Consider the following 16,240-nt stretch of genomic DNA (forward strand, 5'->3'; position numbering starts at 1 on the left):
AATAAAGCTGAGGATGGGGAGATTGTGGTTAGTGTTTGTCCCTTCCCAGAGTATACACTCAACAAGTATCTAATGAAAAGTAATTCAGCATAGGGCTGGGAATACGGCCTAGTGGCAAGAGTGCTTGCCTCGTATACACGAAGCCCTAGGTTCGATTCCTAAGCACCACATATATACAAAAGGACAGAAGTGGTGCTGTGGTTCAAGTGGTAGAGTGCTAGCCTTGAGCAAAAAGAAGCCAGGGACAGTGCTCAGGCCCTGAGTTCAGCCCCAGGACTTGCAAAAAAAAAAAAAAAATCAGCATAGTAATTATACACATGGGAAAGCAAGTAACATCAAATTTTATATTTGGAGTTTAATAGGGCATATAGAAAAACAGGAAATTCCTTTGTAATTAGCAGTGTGTGTATATATGTGTGTTTGTATGTATGAGACGCTTATATTGGGGCTTGGACGCTAGACCTCACAGCTCATGTTCTACCACTTGAGCCATGTCTAGCATTTCTAGTTTTTTGATGGTTAATTGGAGATAAGGATTTGTCTACCTGAGATGGCTTCAAACTTTGGTCCTCAGATCTCAGTCTCCTGAGTAGCTAGGACTGCAAGTGTAAGCCAGTGGCTCTTGATGGAGTGTACATTTTAGTAGGGCATTTGTAAAGATTTCATTGAGAAGGTGACATTTTATCACAGAAACAAGGAAATGAGGGAATGGAGTAATAAGCACTGCTGACACCCTTGGGGAATAGATTGCTGCCCTGTGAAAATAGCACATATTTTGTATGCCCTATAAACAGCAAGGAAAATCAGTGTGTCTGAAGTCAAGTAAATGAGCGAAGCTGGAGTGGATAGGCAGCTGTGTGTAGTTTTACTGGCTATTTTAAGGATTGATTGAGCCTTTTAATCTCTTAAGTGGGGAAGACTTTCAGGGTTTTAGAGAGAAGGAAATGACCTCTTATACATTGTATTTGTTAGCTCTAGAATATCCATTTGACTTTTGTTTTTGGAGACAGAGACTCACCTGTATAGCTGAGACTGTATGTATCTCAGCTTCCCTTGTTGCTGGGGGATTTAGGGGTAGTCCATCATGCCCAGCAGTCAGCCAATTAGTCCTTTCCTCTTTACTTCTCTCTTTCCCTTTACAATTCTCTGGTAAAAGTTTTCAAACTCTGCTGGGCACTGGTGGCTCACGCCTGTAATCCTACTGCTCAGAAGGCGAGATCTGAGGATCATGGTTCAAAGCAGAAAAGTCCTTGTGAGACTTTATCTCCAGTTAGCCACTTAAAAACTAGAGGTGGAGCTGAGGCTCAAAGTGGTAGAGTGTTAACCCTGAGCAAAAGAGCTCAGAGATAGCACTCCAGGCCCTGAGTTCAAGCCCCACAACTGTGCCCCCCCCCCAAAAAAAAAAGTGTTCAAACTTTTCATCTGCTTTCTCCATCATCTCTTTTTGGAATATCCTAATTATAATGACATTAAAATTGTTGTCTACCTCCTCTGTTATCTTGTTCATTTACAGATCTGCCTGTTTGTTTGCTTGGTTTATGGCATATTAACCACAAAGCGTACCTGGTAATTTTTTTTTTAATGTTCTTCATTGTGTATAGCAATTAGAGCCTCTTTCCTAGGCAACTAGAGGGTGGATTGAGTCAAGGTTGTTTTATAGTTTTGGTAAGACTTAGTTTACCTCTAATTTGCCTGTCTTATAATTTGTTCTAGGGCTTAAAGGCTTCCACTTGAGAACCTGGCGTCCCTCTCCTGTCAGGTCCTGAGCTTGAAGCATTATCTCCTTACCATGGCAGACTGCTGAAAACTGCTGTCCTTTTCAAAGTCTTGCTTTCTGCCTAGTTCCTTAGTCTCTGACATATACAGCTTTAGAATTGAGCAGATATATTAAGGAGTATACTTCCTCATCTTTCCCTTCATCCTAGATTCTCAAATCCCTAGTTATGTCTTGTCCGGTTCTTGGTCTCCATCTTTGAGCAGTAACATCGTGCCTGGGCAAACTCAGCCTCTTGCCCTATGCTCCCTATACTGGCAAATATCCCCAAAGAGGGGGTATCTTCAGAATGCCAGTTTACCTCTGCAATTACTTCCTCTTTGAAGTCCTGATTCCATTTACCCTGCTTGTGTCAGAAATTCTCCTGCACCTTTAAACAGATTATGGAAATTATCTGTCCTTTGTAGTTATTTTTGGCCAGAGCATTGATCTGTCCTAGCTACTCCATCCTACTCAGGGGAGGAATCTGACCTAACTTTTAAAAGTGCTAGCTGGGTGCTGGTGGCTATAATCCTAGCTACTCTGAAGGCGGAGATGTGAGGATCAAAGTTTAGGGACAGCCCGGGCAAAAAATGGAGAATATTTATCTCCAACTAACTAGCAAAAAATCTGAAAGAGAGGTGTGACTTAAGTGGTACTGTGTTATTAAGAAGGGGAAATGCTAAGGAAGAGAATGAGAGGCCTAGACTTCAAGACCCAGTACTGGATCCTCCCCCCCCCCCCCAAAAAAAAAAGAGAAAGAAAAGGTCTATTCTTCTACTGTATAAGAGTTGACTTTTAGAAGGATTGAAGGCCAATATGGAGGCTCTTTCTGTGACCTATGATATGATAGCTTTTATAGGCTAGTAGCAATAGAGGGATAATAACTGGTTGCATTCTGGATATATATAAAACAGAAATTAGTAATTGAACTTTTTTGTCCTGGGGCTTGAATTCAGGGTCTGGGCACTGTCCCTGAGCTTTTTTACTCAAGGATAGTAACTCTACCACTTGAGCCACAGCTCCATTTCCAGATTTTTGGTGGCTAATTGGCGATAAGAGTCTCAAGGACTTTCCTGCCTTGGCTGCCCTTGATCCTCAGATCTCAGTCTCATGAATAGCTAAGATTACAGGTGTGAGCTACCAGCACCTAGGTATTAATTAAATTTTGTTTGGAAGAGAAGGAGAAGTCAGTGAATCTTTGTTGGCTACAAGGATCTGACACTACAAGGATAGAGTTGGTATTTGTTAAGATGAAGACATCTACAGGAGGAACAAGTCTGAGTAGTGATGATTGTAATTGTGGAATGAGATCAGGTTCAGATGTGTTCAGTTTGAGATGCCTATTTGGTATTTGTTGAGAACCAGATATGGTGGTACATGCTGAAACTAGCACTTATGAGGCTAAAGCAAGAGTACATGAATTAGAGGCAAGCCTGGGCTATATAATGAGTTTCAGACCAACCTTTTGAGACCCTATTTCAAGAAACCAGGAAAAAAATTATGTTGGCCCTACTAGAGGAAATGTACTCATTTCCTGATGCATGTAACTTTAACTCCTCTGTATACCACCTCTATAATAACAATAAAGTAAATTCTTAAAAAAGAATCTGTTGAGAGGTGATTGTATTGTATACAATTGTATATAGAAGTTCAAGGAAAAAGTCATGGTTAGAGGTAATAGCTTAGGAGTTATAGGTATGTAGTGTTTGTTGTCATGCTGACAAAGACTTGAAGAGCAAGGCTTATCCAAAGAAATCACTGGTTTTAAAATGACTTTTTAATTTTGGAATTTTAGTCTTATGGACACATTGCAAAAAAGGGTTAGAATTCCCATATGCTTTTATCCTTTTATTCTTGATGTTTGTGTCTTAACATGGTACATTTGTCAGAACTTAATATTAATATTAGAACTGTACCAAAAGCTTAATTCTAGGCTTCATTTGCATTTTGCCTCTTAGATATCATGAATTGTAAGTTTAGAATCATATATGTAAATTTTTGACTGTTTTCTTTCTCCGTAGAACTAATGGCTGCAGAGTAAATCAACATGGCAACTATGGTTCCACCAGTGAAACTGAAATGGCTGGAACACCTGAACAGCTCCTGGATTACAGAGGACAGCGAATCTATTGCCACAAGAGAGGGAGTTGCTGTCTTGTATTCTAAACTGGTCAGCAATAAGGAAGTAGTACCTTTGCCCCAACAAGTTCTGTGCCTCAAAGGACCACAGTTGCCAGACTTTGAACGTGAGTCTCTTTCAAGTGATGAGCAGGACCATTATTTGGATGCCCTTCTCAGTAGCCAGCTTGCACTGGCAAAGATGGTATGCTCAGATTCCCCATTTGCTGGGGCTCTTCGAAAACGATTGCTTGTACTCCAGCGAGTCTTTTATGCACTTTCCAATAAGTACCATGACAAAGGCAAAGTGAAACAGCAGCAGCATTCTCCGGAGAGCAGTTCTGGTTCAGCAGATGTCCATTCTGTCAGCGAGCGTCCCCGGTCAAGCACCGATGCACTTATAGAAATGGGCGTTCGAACTGGGCTAAGTTTATTATTTGCACTTCTAAGACAAAGTTGGATGATGCCTGTATCAGGACCTGGTCTCAGTCTCTGCAACGATGTTATCCATACTGCAATTGAAGTTGTGAGCTCATTGCCACCATTGTCTTTAGCAAATGAAAGCAAGATTCCTCCTATGGGTTTGGACTGCTTATCACAAGTAACAACATTTCTTAAAGGAGTAACTATTCCCAACTCTGGAGCAGACACATTAGGTCGTAGATTAGCTTCTGAACTGCTTCTTGGGTTAGCAGCTCAGAGAGGTTCTCTTCGGTATCTTCTTGAATGGATAGAAATGGCTTTGGGGGCTTCAGCAGTTGTAAATTCCATGGAGAAAAGCAAACTGCTATCAAGCCAGGAAGGAATGATCAGCTTCGACTGCTTTATGACCATATTAATGCAGATGAGACGTTCTTTGGTATGTACTATAAATGTCAACTTTAAAATGTGTAGCTAAAAACTTGGAGAAGTCAACCCAGCTGTTAATAACTTGATGGTAATTGTAAATGATTTCAGAGGTTTTTTTTTGGTATTTACTTAAATATTTTGTGTATGTAATGTGACGAAGCATATATACACGTATATATATGTATATATAGTATATACATATATGTATATATAGTATATACATATATGTATATATGTATATAGGTGTGAACAGTCATGCCTTCTCTGATTCTTAATACATTCTGGTAATATTCTTTCTTTACATCTTCATTTTTTTTGGCTTTAAAATCTATAATGTTATTGAATGAATGTATCTACTTATGTCACATACCTAGTATTTCTATGAAAAATTATGCAATTCCTCACTTTACAAGGTACATGTTTTGTATTGCTTCTGATACAAAAAATATTGTTACACAGTTATAATTGTATGACTATATATTTGTATATATTTACCTATTGTACATTTCCTTCCTTCATGGGTGTATTTTCAAAGGAGGAGACCTTTTGAAGAGTGAGAGACTACTTCCCACTTTTCCCTCTAAGATCCGATCCTATACAGTATTACTTCTTAGAAAGAAAGGGGTGTCCATGGAAATCAGACTACTTTTGTCAAGGCTCAGGACCTGAGCACTGTCCCTGGCTTCTTTTTGCTCAAGGCTAGTACTCTGCCACTTGAGCCACAGCGCCACTTCTGGACATTTTCTATATATGTGGTGCTGGGGAATCGAACCCAGGACTTCCTGTATTAGAGGCAAGCACTCTTGCCACTAGGCCATATTCCCAACCCCCAGACTACTTTTAATTTATTTTCTTTCTGGTTTTCCTGTTTCCTCTCTAATTGACCTCTCATTTGTGGGCAAAATGCCAAGTATACTTAGTTAGGAGTCACCTCCCTTTGCTTTTCCAAGCCCATATCCTGTAATATGTAATTCTTTCTTAGGCCAGAGGTGCCCCAGAAAATAAGACTGTTTTCTCAGAATTCTGAATCCACTCTGGAGAAGAATCTTTTGTGTTTGGTTTAATTTGATTCTCAAAGTCATCTCAGGCTTGTACTAGATAGAATATTAATTAAATCTTAGATTGGTTTTAGAGGAAGGGAGTGCTTATTGAATTGAATTTGTATTAGTTATTCTGCCTTTCATGATAAATGATAGTCTTCCTCTCTTAGTCTCCAGAAACTTTTTACTGTGTAGTCTGAGAACTCAAAAAACATGTAGAGCCTCTCTTGGTAGGCTGACCTTTTGTTCTCTGCTTTGAGTTTCTCTACTCTTAGATGAGTAGAACAGGATTTATCTCTAAGCTGCAAGTTAAGAGGATAAGGCACATAACTCTTGGTTGAATTCCTGTCACAAAGCCTAACAAAAATTAAATTCAATCTGTAAACTACACTTATTTGTGTTGAGTCTTACTCTCCATTTCGGACATAACATAATTGTATTTGAGTAGGCACACATGAGACACTCAAAATAAAACTGTAGCTAAGGACATGACTCACCTGATAGAGCACTTATCTAGCAAGCACTAGGCCCTGTGTTCAAACCTTGGTACCATCTTTTTTTTTTTTGCCAGTCCTGGGGCTTGGACTCAGGGCCTGAGCACTGTCCCCGGATTCTTTTTGCTCAAGCTAGCACTCTGCCACTTGAGCCATAGTGTCACTTCCAGTTTTTTCTGTTTATGTGGTGCTGAGGAATCGAACACAGGGTTTCATGCAAACAAGGCAAGCACTCTACAGTTAAGCCATATTCCCAGCCCTCAATACCATCTTAAAAATAAATAAAATAACGCTACGATATAAATCCTTTTGGCTTTTGATGCCACTAAATGTTTACTTAGCTTTTAAAAATAAATATGACCGGACACTGGTGGCTCATACCTGTATTCTAACTACTCAGGAGACTGAGATCTGAAGTTTGTGGTTCAGAGCCAGCCTGGGCAGGAAACTCCTTGAGACTCTTTTTTTTTTTTGCCAGTCCTGGGCCTTGGACTCAGGGCCTGAGCACTGTCCCTGGCTTCTTCCCGCTCAAGGCTAGCACTCTGCCACTTGAGCCACAGCGCCACTTCTGGCCGTTTTCTGTATATGTGGTGCTGGGGAATCGAACCTAGGGCCTCGTGTATCCGAGGCAGGCACTCTTGCCGCTAGGCTATATCCCCAGCCCCTCCTTGAGACTCTTATCTCCAACTAACTACCAGAAAACTGGGAGTGGCACTGTGGCACAAAAGTGGTAGAGTGCTAGCTAGCCCTGAGCAAAGAGATCTCAGACAGTGCTCAGGCCCCCAAGTTCAAGCTAACAAAAAAAAAAAAGAAGAAAAAATATATAAATATGCTTGGTAGAGGCTATGCCTTTGAGGGAAGGTTGCTTTTTGCCTTGTTGAACCCAGGGCCTCCCGCATGCTAAGTGCTCTTCCACTGAACCACATCCCGAGCTTGCATTGCTGCTTTTAGCTAGCACACGGTGTAATGAAAGAGGGATACACAGCCATTTAAAATTAATAGCCTGACTAGTAAGACATCAGCTTTGAGAGGAAGGGAATAAGCTAGAAAGGACGAGGCAGACAATGCCTTATGGGGGAAGAATCCTTAAAAGTTCATAGAAAAAGAGGACTTTTCCTACCAATGTTAAGTGTGTGAATTGGAGGAGTTGAGGAGGCTTACAGAAAGTGTCAAGGTGTGAGACAGCAAAGCCTCTGGATGTATAGGATGGAATGGGAAGAGATGAGACTCTAAGTAAGGCAGGCCCTGTGTGCTGTGCTCTAGGGTTTTTTTTGGCTTGATTCCATAAGCAGTGAGGAGGCATTAAAGCACTTTTGAGTAAAACTAGATAGTAAGAACATAAGGAAATATGTTCATTTAGTCTTATGTCCTTGTCTGAATATCACAAATGTGGAAGAAAAAAAGGTATCACACTATTTTGCATGGTGGTTATTTAAGAGAAATGTAATTAAATGAAGACTTGTAAAATCACAAATTTATGTTATATTTTAATTTTCATTTGTACTGCTGAACTTCCAACTGTATAAACAGTATATCAAATTACACATTTTGGGGGCTATGTTTTCCAAAATTTAGTTTCTTTAAAAATATATGAATCCAGGGCTGGGACTATGGCCTAGTGGCAAGAGTGCTTGCCTCATATACATGAAGCCCTCGGTTCGATTCCCTAGCACCACATACATAGAAAACGGCCAGAAGTGGTGCTATGGCTCAAGTGGCGGACTACTAGCCTTGAGCAAAAAGAAGCCAGGGACAGTGCTCAAGCCCCTGAGTCCAAGCTCTAGGACTGGCCAACAAACAAGCAGACAAACAAAAAATATATATGAATGAGTCTAAGTCTAGGGGTTGGGAATATGCCCTAGTGGCAAGAGTGCTTGTCTTGCATACATGAAGCCCTGGGTTCGATTCCTCAGTACCACATATATAGAAAACTGCCAGAAGTGGCACTGTGGCTCAAGATTGGCAAAGTGCTAGCCTTGAGCAAAATAAGCCAGGGACAGTGCTCAGGCCCTGAGTTCAAGGCCCAGGACTGATCAAAAAACCCCCAAAATATATGAGTCTAGGAGTTGGAGGCATGGCTCAGTTGGTAGAGTGCTAGCCAGTGAGCAAAAGCATCAGGTACTGAGTTCAAGTCCTGATTTTGGACCTAAAAAGAAGAAAAAATACATAAGTTCAGGTGTGGTGGCATATAATCTATGATCTCAGCACTAGGGATGTGATATTAATACTTATTATTGTTCAACATGCTTGCAAGAAAAACAATGAGAATTCTGTGTGGGATAGGTTTTAGAGATGTTAAATACCAACTGACTATAGCTAGAGTAGGTCATCTGTAAACTACTGACTTATTTGAGGGAGGAAAGAAACCAGTGGAAGTGTCTTAAAGGGAGTTTGTTTTGGAGGATGCTTTATTGACTTAGTTTTTTCCTTCAGTGCTGAATATTGAGCCTGGGACCTCAGGCATGCTAAGTAAGCCCTCTCCCACTGAGCCGTATCCCAGTCCTGATTTTGTATTTTCAAATTTAGTGAGAATTTGTAAAAGGCCCCCAGTATTTGTTTTTAAAAGCTTTCTCAGTGCAAAATAAAAATTGTTTCTACCAGTTTTGATATCTTACTATGTACTAGAACGTGTGCTAAGTCTGTTTTACACAAAATTTCAGTTATCTTCTCAACCCCTCTTGATGTTATAGTATTATTTCTGTCTAAAGATGAGAAAAGTTACCAGTTCCATGGCCAGTAAAAGCCTAGATTGAAACCCACTGAGAACTTTATGCTGTTTTCAGGATTTTCCTTCATACTGTAGAAAGGCCTAAAAGAAGGATCGTGATAGTGCAGTTACAAGCTCCTGGAAAGTTAAAGCACATTTCCTCATCTGGTTTTGGTTTGGTGATCATTAGAGGCATCTTTTAAGTAATGGAGGCACAGACCACAATTGTGTTTTTCTCTAGTAATGCTACACAGCTAATTATGGAATTTAGAGATCTTGTGCCAAAATATATACTGATATTGAAATATGTGTCTTGAGACTAGATATTTTTGAGCACTCAGCTTTTACATAATTTTAGGCCTACACGTCTAAGCACTAAACCTTATTACTCAAAGTGTGAGCCTCAAGCATGGACATCACCTGGTCCTTGTTAGAAATGCATAATCTCAGGCCCAGCTATACTTCTGAATCAAAGCTTATATTTTAACAAGATTGCTAGATAGCAGCACCCTAAATAATTAAAAAGAAAAACTGGCTTGGCAGCGGAAGGTTAGCATCTGATGACCTAGCAATAAAAGAAACAACCCATTAAAGTCCAAGATCTAAAGATGAGCCATGTCCTGTGATTAGAAGACTAGCTATGTTTACTGAAAGCTATTTGAGAAATAAGGTGTTTAGTGATAGCAAACAGAAGAGAATAATTAAAAGGAATTAGTGATGGGGGGGGGCGTGTAACAGAGACCTGGCTGTCCCCAAAATGTATAACTGGCAAAACTCCTCCCCTTGACAATCCTGGAGCTTTGTGACCCTTGGAACAAATCACTGCTTGATATGAGAATCGAAAGGGTTAGTTGCTGAACTGACACTTTTAGGACACTTTTGTGATAAAGGCTTTTATGATGTAATGTTCAATATATATAAGCATGAAACAGTTCAATAGATTTTTTTTGTTGAGTTTTAAAGTGATTTTAGTACATAAATCTCTTTTCCTTGCTGTATCCCATGATATTTCATTATAGGGTTCATCTGCTGATCGGAGTCAGTGGAGAGAACCAACTAGGACATCTGATGGTTTGTGCTCACTCTACGAGGCATCGTTATGTCTCTTTGAAGAGGTATGTAATCATCATGACTTTTTTAAAAATTAAAAGTGACTATCTTACAAATGTTATAGTATGTCTTTATCCCTTAAAAACAATCCATTGAGTGTTTGGAAAGGTTCCAAAACAATATCATACCAGTGGTTTCCTTGAGGAAGTGGAACTGGGTGTTTAGAGCCAGAGATGTGAAGAAAACATACTTTTTCAATGCATATGCTTTTACTTATTTTGAGTCTTAAGTAATGTATTGGTAATTCTAATTGAATTTTATTATTATGTAAAACATGCAGGAAGGCACACGAATGCATGGCTTAATAAATTATTATACAATAAATACCTTTCTAATCTGTACTTAGGCAAAGAAATAGAATTTTGCCAGTCACCTTAGAATGGCTTTCATTTTCTAGTCATAACTTATTTCCTCCTCAGTAGTGTAAACAGTGTGCTGACATGTAATAGTTTCAGTGCTTTATACTTGTGTCATTCAAATGTGCATGCCTGGTCAGTATAGTTCAGTTTTGTACTTTTTTGTGGGGGGGACAAATCCATGAAAGCTATTCTAGGCATGGATATCCTCTCTGTAATGGAAGTAACTAAGACCAGTTCAGAATGCATTTTCTTCCTCTTTCCAAAATATAATACACCCTAAAGATAGAGGCAATACCAGTGAACTTCCCTGCCTCTGGCTCCAAAGTTCTTTCTTTCTTTTCTTTTTGGCCAGTCCTGGGCCTTAGACTCAGGGCCTGAGCACTGTCCCTGGCTTCTTTTTGCTCAAGGCTAGCACTCTGCCACTTGAGCCACAGCGCCGCTTCTGGCCGTTTTCTGTATATGTGGTGCTGGGGAATCTAACCTAGGGCCTCATGTATCCGAGGCAGGCACTCTTGCCACTAGGCTATATCCCCAGCCCCCCCAAAGTTCTTTCTTTTTTAAAGGAGAGCCAGGAATTGGTGGTGTTTGAATCTCTTTGTCTCTTTGTCCTTTCCCTTTCTTTTCCTCCATCTCCCTTCCATCCATTTTCCTTCAATGAATTTTTTTTTAGAAGCCTCGGCTTTATAGACTGTAGAATCTACCACAGTATGAATTTTCTTGATGACACATCAGTATGTTTCTTTGTCCTGTGTATTTTCTATGAAGTGGCAACTGGATCCAGAGGAGTTTCATTATTAGTCTTAGGTTTGAACTTTTTGGCATGGTGTTAGGTTTTTTACTCTGGTTCCATCTGGTTGTTTGTCTTTATTGTGGTAATAATAGCTCTTGATGCTTGATGACTAGATAAATTTGTAGTTATGTGATACTCTAATTCTGTAATGTCTTTTTTATTAGTTGTACTATTTTCATAAAGACATGCTGCCCTTATCAACTCTTTGGTTACTCTGCTACAGTTCATATAAGGAAGGGCAGAAGAAATGCTTGATTCACCTCACCCACATTTTTTTTCCATTCAGTTTTCTTTCTTCTTCTTCTTTTTTATTTTTTAAAGGTGATGTACACAGGGGTTACAGTTTCATAAGTCATGTAATGAGTACATTTTTTTTTTTTTTGGACAATGTTACCTCTTTCTTAGCTATCTCCCAAGTTTTCCCCTCCCATCACCTCACCCACTTTTATAAACTAGTTTTCAGTGTAACCAATTGGTCTTTTCTCATCCTCCAAACTTGATCAAATTAACTTCATTAAAAAATATTATGAGCTCGGGGCTGGTAATGTGGCCTAGTGGTAAAGTGCTTGTCTCGTATACATGAAGCCCTGGGTTCGATTCCTCAGCACCTCATACATAGAAAAAGCTGGAAGTGGCGCTGTGGTTCAAGTGGCAGAGTGCTAGCCTTGAGCAAAAAGAAGCCGGGGACAGTGCTCAGGCCCTGAGTTCAAGCCCCAGGACGGGCAATAAATAAATGAATGAATGAATGAATGAATGTATATATGAACTCATAAATTTGAACCTGTTTACTCTATTGACTTATTATCTGTATTTAACAATCATTTTGGTGAATTGTCTCTTCAGGATTGTAGCCTCCTTAGGATCATCTCTCAATTCTTTTGACATGGGATGAAAACCTTTGGTAGCTTCCTTGCTATCTGATACAGCACATTGTACCTGACTCATCATATACATTTCAGCTACCTATTTCTAAAAAGAGCCCTGGTTCTTTTGTTGGGAGAGGTGATTTTAAGGCTACTTTCAGGGGGTTAGAGAGGTTTATGATTACTAATTTGGTCTTACGGTTTCTAGGAATTTTTATAGTGGACAAAGTTGGGGGTGGGGAGGGAGACAGAGGAGGCAGGGGAGAGACAGGTGTGAGAGAGAAAAATAAATAAATAAATAAAAGGAAAACCAAGGGCTGGGGATATGGCCTAGTGGCAAGAGTGCTTGCCTCGTATACATGAAGCCCTGGGTTCAGTTCCCCAGCACCACATATACAGAAAATGGCCAGAAGTGGCGCTGTGGCTCAAGTGGCAGAGTGCTAGCCTTGAGCAAAAGGAAGCCAGGGACAGTGCTCAGACCCTGAGTCCAAGCTCCAGGACTGGCCAAAAAATAAAAAAGGAAAACCAAGAGTAGGAATGGTATTGTATGATTTTTGAAAGCCTCCCTCTCTTTTCTTTTCCTTCCTCCCTCTCTCCTTCCCTCCCCTCACTCTTTTTTTTTGCCAAATAGCGTGGTCACATTTAATGTTTCTTTCAATTCTGGTCTGCATTGTATAGATACTGAATCAGAATTCTAGAGGACCTAGTGAGCACATGACCTCCAAAGATCCACAGCACTTTATATTCTCCCCCTTGTGAATTCTCCTCCCACGTTGTATCATGTTGATCTCTTTGACTATCCAATGTAGTGGGAGCCATAGTGTATGTCTTCTGATGCCAAGTTGCTAAAGCTTGTTCACACTAGGGAAAACTAGTCACCATTTAGTGAGAACAAATAAATTGAGCTTGAGTGGCAAGGAATGAGGTCTCCCACTAGGCAGCACCAATATTCCAGGCTTGTAAAGGAGCCACACTTGAGGTGATGTTGCAGCCCAGTCAAACCTGCAGTTCATTCTCCCCAGAGAGTCCCTCCCCTCACTCTTGTCTTTCTCTTTTTTCTTAAAAAAATTTTTTTTTCTTGTAGTAACAAGGATTGAAGCTAAGTCTTTGAGCTTGTTAGGTGCTCTATCACTTAAGTTATACCTCCAGCCCTTTTTTCTTTTCTTTCTTTAGTTGCTTTTCATGTAAGGTCTCTAACTGGGGCTAGGAATATGGCCTAGTGGCAAGAGTGCTTGCCTCGTATACATGAAGCCCTGGGTTCGATTCCCCAGCACCACATATATAGAAAATGGCCAGCAGTCGTGCTGTGGCTCAAGTGGCAGGGTGCTAGCCTTGAGCAAAAAAAAAAAAAAGGTCTCTAACTTTCCCTGGGCTGGCCTTGAGGTCAAATACTCCTGCTTCTGTCTCCAAGTAGCTAGAATTATAGGCATGTACCACCACACCCAGTCCTCAGTTTTTATCATTGTATCATATCTACTTAAGAGTATATATAGTCTTACACACTCTCTGCCTTTTAGCCCTCAGTCTTAGTTCTAAAAGTCACTACATATTTCATTTTTTACTATTAGCCCCTTTACTAGCTCCTTTTTTGATGATCTAAAGTTTATTTTCTACCAGATCTCTCCATAAAAGGTCTGAGCAACAAGATTCTCTTTTAGTTCCTATATGCTGATAATTGCTATGCTCTTTATTCTTCAGTAAGTTTTGAGAACTAAAATCTTTATCCCACATTTTATGTGTATCTTCTCCGTATTTTTCTTGTTTTCTTTGGGTTATACACAGTTATTGTTAGTTTAGAGTAAAACTGACTTTCTTTTCTATATGAGTCACATGCTTATTTTGCTAAAGAAGGTTCCCCTCTTCCCTGCCCTTTAGAGATGGGTAATTTTACTATAATGCATCTTTATTCATTCTGGGTTGATATTCTTAGAGATGTAATAATTCAGTATATAGTTTAAAATCTTTTTTATTTCAAGAAAATGTCCCTAAGTTATAGTTCTTAGTATTATCTTTATTCCTTTTAGTTACTTAACTCTCTTCTTTTGGAACTCTTATGATTGTATGTTAGACCTTTGCTTAACTTTCATTTGTAACTTTTTCTTGATTATTTTAATATCTCTATTTGTTGTTTTTAAAAAACATTTTTTACCTTTCCTAATTTATAGGACATTGTCTACTGTATTTACTCAGAATTCTTCTAGTTTGGTATTCATTTCTGAATTTTTCCTTTTTTTTCCCCAAATATTTCTTTTATTTCTAGCATTTTCTTAAGTTATATCACTTCGTTTTTGAGCATTTAGAATTCAGATTTGGTTTTTTTTTCCACATCTTATTTTTCTAATCTCTTTCAGCTTGTTTTGAAGTAGATCACAGTGTTCAGTTTTGTGGACTCTTTCTCATACTTATTAACATATTGATATTATTCTGCCCCTCCTCCTACCCTTTTCTTTTGGTGGTGTGTGTGGGCTTCTTTTCTTTTCTTTTTCCTTTTTGTTTCTTTTCTTTCTCTTTGTGCTGGTACTGGAGTTTGAACTCAGAACTTGGGCAGTATCCTTGTCTTTTTCCACTCAAGGCTGGTGTTTTACCACTTTGGCCAAAGCTCTGCTTCCAACTTTTTGGTGGTTAATTGGCAATAAGAGGCTCTTCTGCCTGGACTGGCTTTGAACTATGATCCTCAGATGTCAGCTTCCCGAGTAGCTAGGATTACTGCATTGAGCTACCAGTGTCCAATTTTGAGTGTGTTTTTATGGTAAGGTCTCATTATGTATCCCAAGCTGGCCTTGACTCAAGATCCTCCTGCCCAGCTTCTAGAGTGCTAGCATTAAAAGTATGTTCCCGGGGGCTGGGAATATGGCCTAGTGGCAAGAGTGCTTGCCTCCTACACATGAAGCTCTGGGTTCGATTCCCCAGCACCACATACATGGAAAACGGCCAAGAAGGGGCGCTGTGGCTCAGGTGGCAGAGTGCTAGCCTTGAGCTGGAAGAAGCCAGGGACAGTGCTCAGGCCCTGAGTCCAAGGCCCAGGACTGGCCAAAAAAAAAAAAAAGTTATGTTCCCTTTCTTTCTTATGTTAACTTTATATATGATTTAACCTGAGTACTTTCTTCTTCCTCATTTTTATGTGTATTTACTTTTCCTGAACTTTTAGTACAGGGTTAGGATTCAGGATAACTTTTCTAAGCCCATGGCTTTCCTCTCTGCAGTTTCTGCATGATGTTAAGAAATACTATGTCTTTCAGCTTACTTTCTTCCTCAGCTTTTATCTTTGCCTTCTCCATCTTCCTTCTCTGTCTTCCTGTTTTGTGTACTCTCAGAAGTTTTTCTTACTGTGGGAGCTCTATCCTGGAGGAGAGTATTGACTGGTTAAATTTTCAAGAGTTAACAAGAGCTAGGTTGTGCTGGCTTTTTTAGAATTTCTCTTCAGGGACCCCTGACAGTGACTTGCTATTAGAAAGAACATGAGTCTTTCCACTTACAATTGCCATTTCTAGGCTACGATTCTTTCTTATTTTCTGTTTTAGGTCTGCCAGACATATTGCTTCCTTGTGTACAGGTGTTGTTACCATATTTAGGTTTAGTGGTTTGTGCCCACCTACTTGTATTTTGAGGTTATTGGGGCTACCTTGTCACCTAGTTTATTATGAACATTAAATATGGGTTTGGATTTGTTTTCTAGTGATTCATAATGTTGAGAAAACTATGTTGCTGTTCTTAGTGTCATCTTTCTATCTTTATGGAATCCAAACTATTCCCAACTTCCCAACTTTATTTATTTATTTATTTTTGGCCAGTCCTGGGTCTTGGACTCAGGGCCTGAGCACTGTCCCTGGCCTCTTCTTGCTCAAGGCTAGCACTCTGCCACTTGAGCCACAGTGCCCCATCTGGCCGTTTTCCATATATGTGGTGCTGGGGAATCGAACTGAGAGCTTCATGTGTAGGAGGCAAGCACTCTTGCCACTAGGCCATACTCCCAGCCCCCCAACTTTATTTTTAAAATGCATTTATCAACCTCATAAGTAGTTTCAGCCTTCTTCCTCTTTTTTTTTTTTTGAAGGAAAGAGGTATAGGGTTGTGACTTACTTCTCTTATAAACCTTATAACAATTCATCTCTTAATTGCCCCTGATGTTTTCCTTTTGTTTCCAGCAAAATTTC

At 39.7% G+C, this 16,240-nt stretch overlaps 1 protein-coding gene and 1 long non-coding RNA gene across 8 annotated transcripts in view; one reads left to right on the forward strand and one right to left on the reverse strand.

The window, feature by feature from the left end:
- Herc1 (HECT and RLD domain containing E3 ubiquitin protein ligase family member 1) overlaps nt 1-16,240 on the forward strand; it is a 179,450-nt gene that overhangs the window by 26,300 nt on the left and 136,910 nt on the right. For all 7 annotated transcript variants that reach the window (XM_048332179.1, XM_048332182.1, XM_048332185.1 and 4 more), the window contains exons 2-3: nt 3,778-4,733; nt 9,984-10,079. In XM_048332179.1, coding sequence (XP_048188136.1) covers nt 3,804-4,733; nt 9,984-10,079 — 1,026 coding nt within the window. In that variant the 5' untranslated portion in view covers nt 3,778-3,803. The remainder of the gene's footprint in view (nt 1-3,777; nt 4,734-9,983; nt 10,080-16,240) is intronic.
- LOC125340528 lies at nt 10,107-14,522 on the reverse strand. The gene is made up of 2 exons (XR_007208773.1): nt 14,413-14,522; nt 10,107-10,760 (listed from the first exon to the last, which is right to left on the reverse strand). It is a non-coding gene; the product is annotated as an uncharacterized LOC125340528 (long non-coding RNA).

Source organism: Perognathus longimembris, chromosome 23, assembly GCF_023159225.1.
Source record: "Perognathus longimembris pacificus isolate PPM17 chromosome 23, ASM2315922v1, whole genome shotgun sequence".
Taxonomy (NCBI): Eukaryota; Metazoa; Chordata; class Mammalia; order Rodentia; family Heteromyidae; genus Perognathus; species Perognathus longimembris.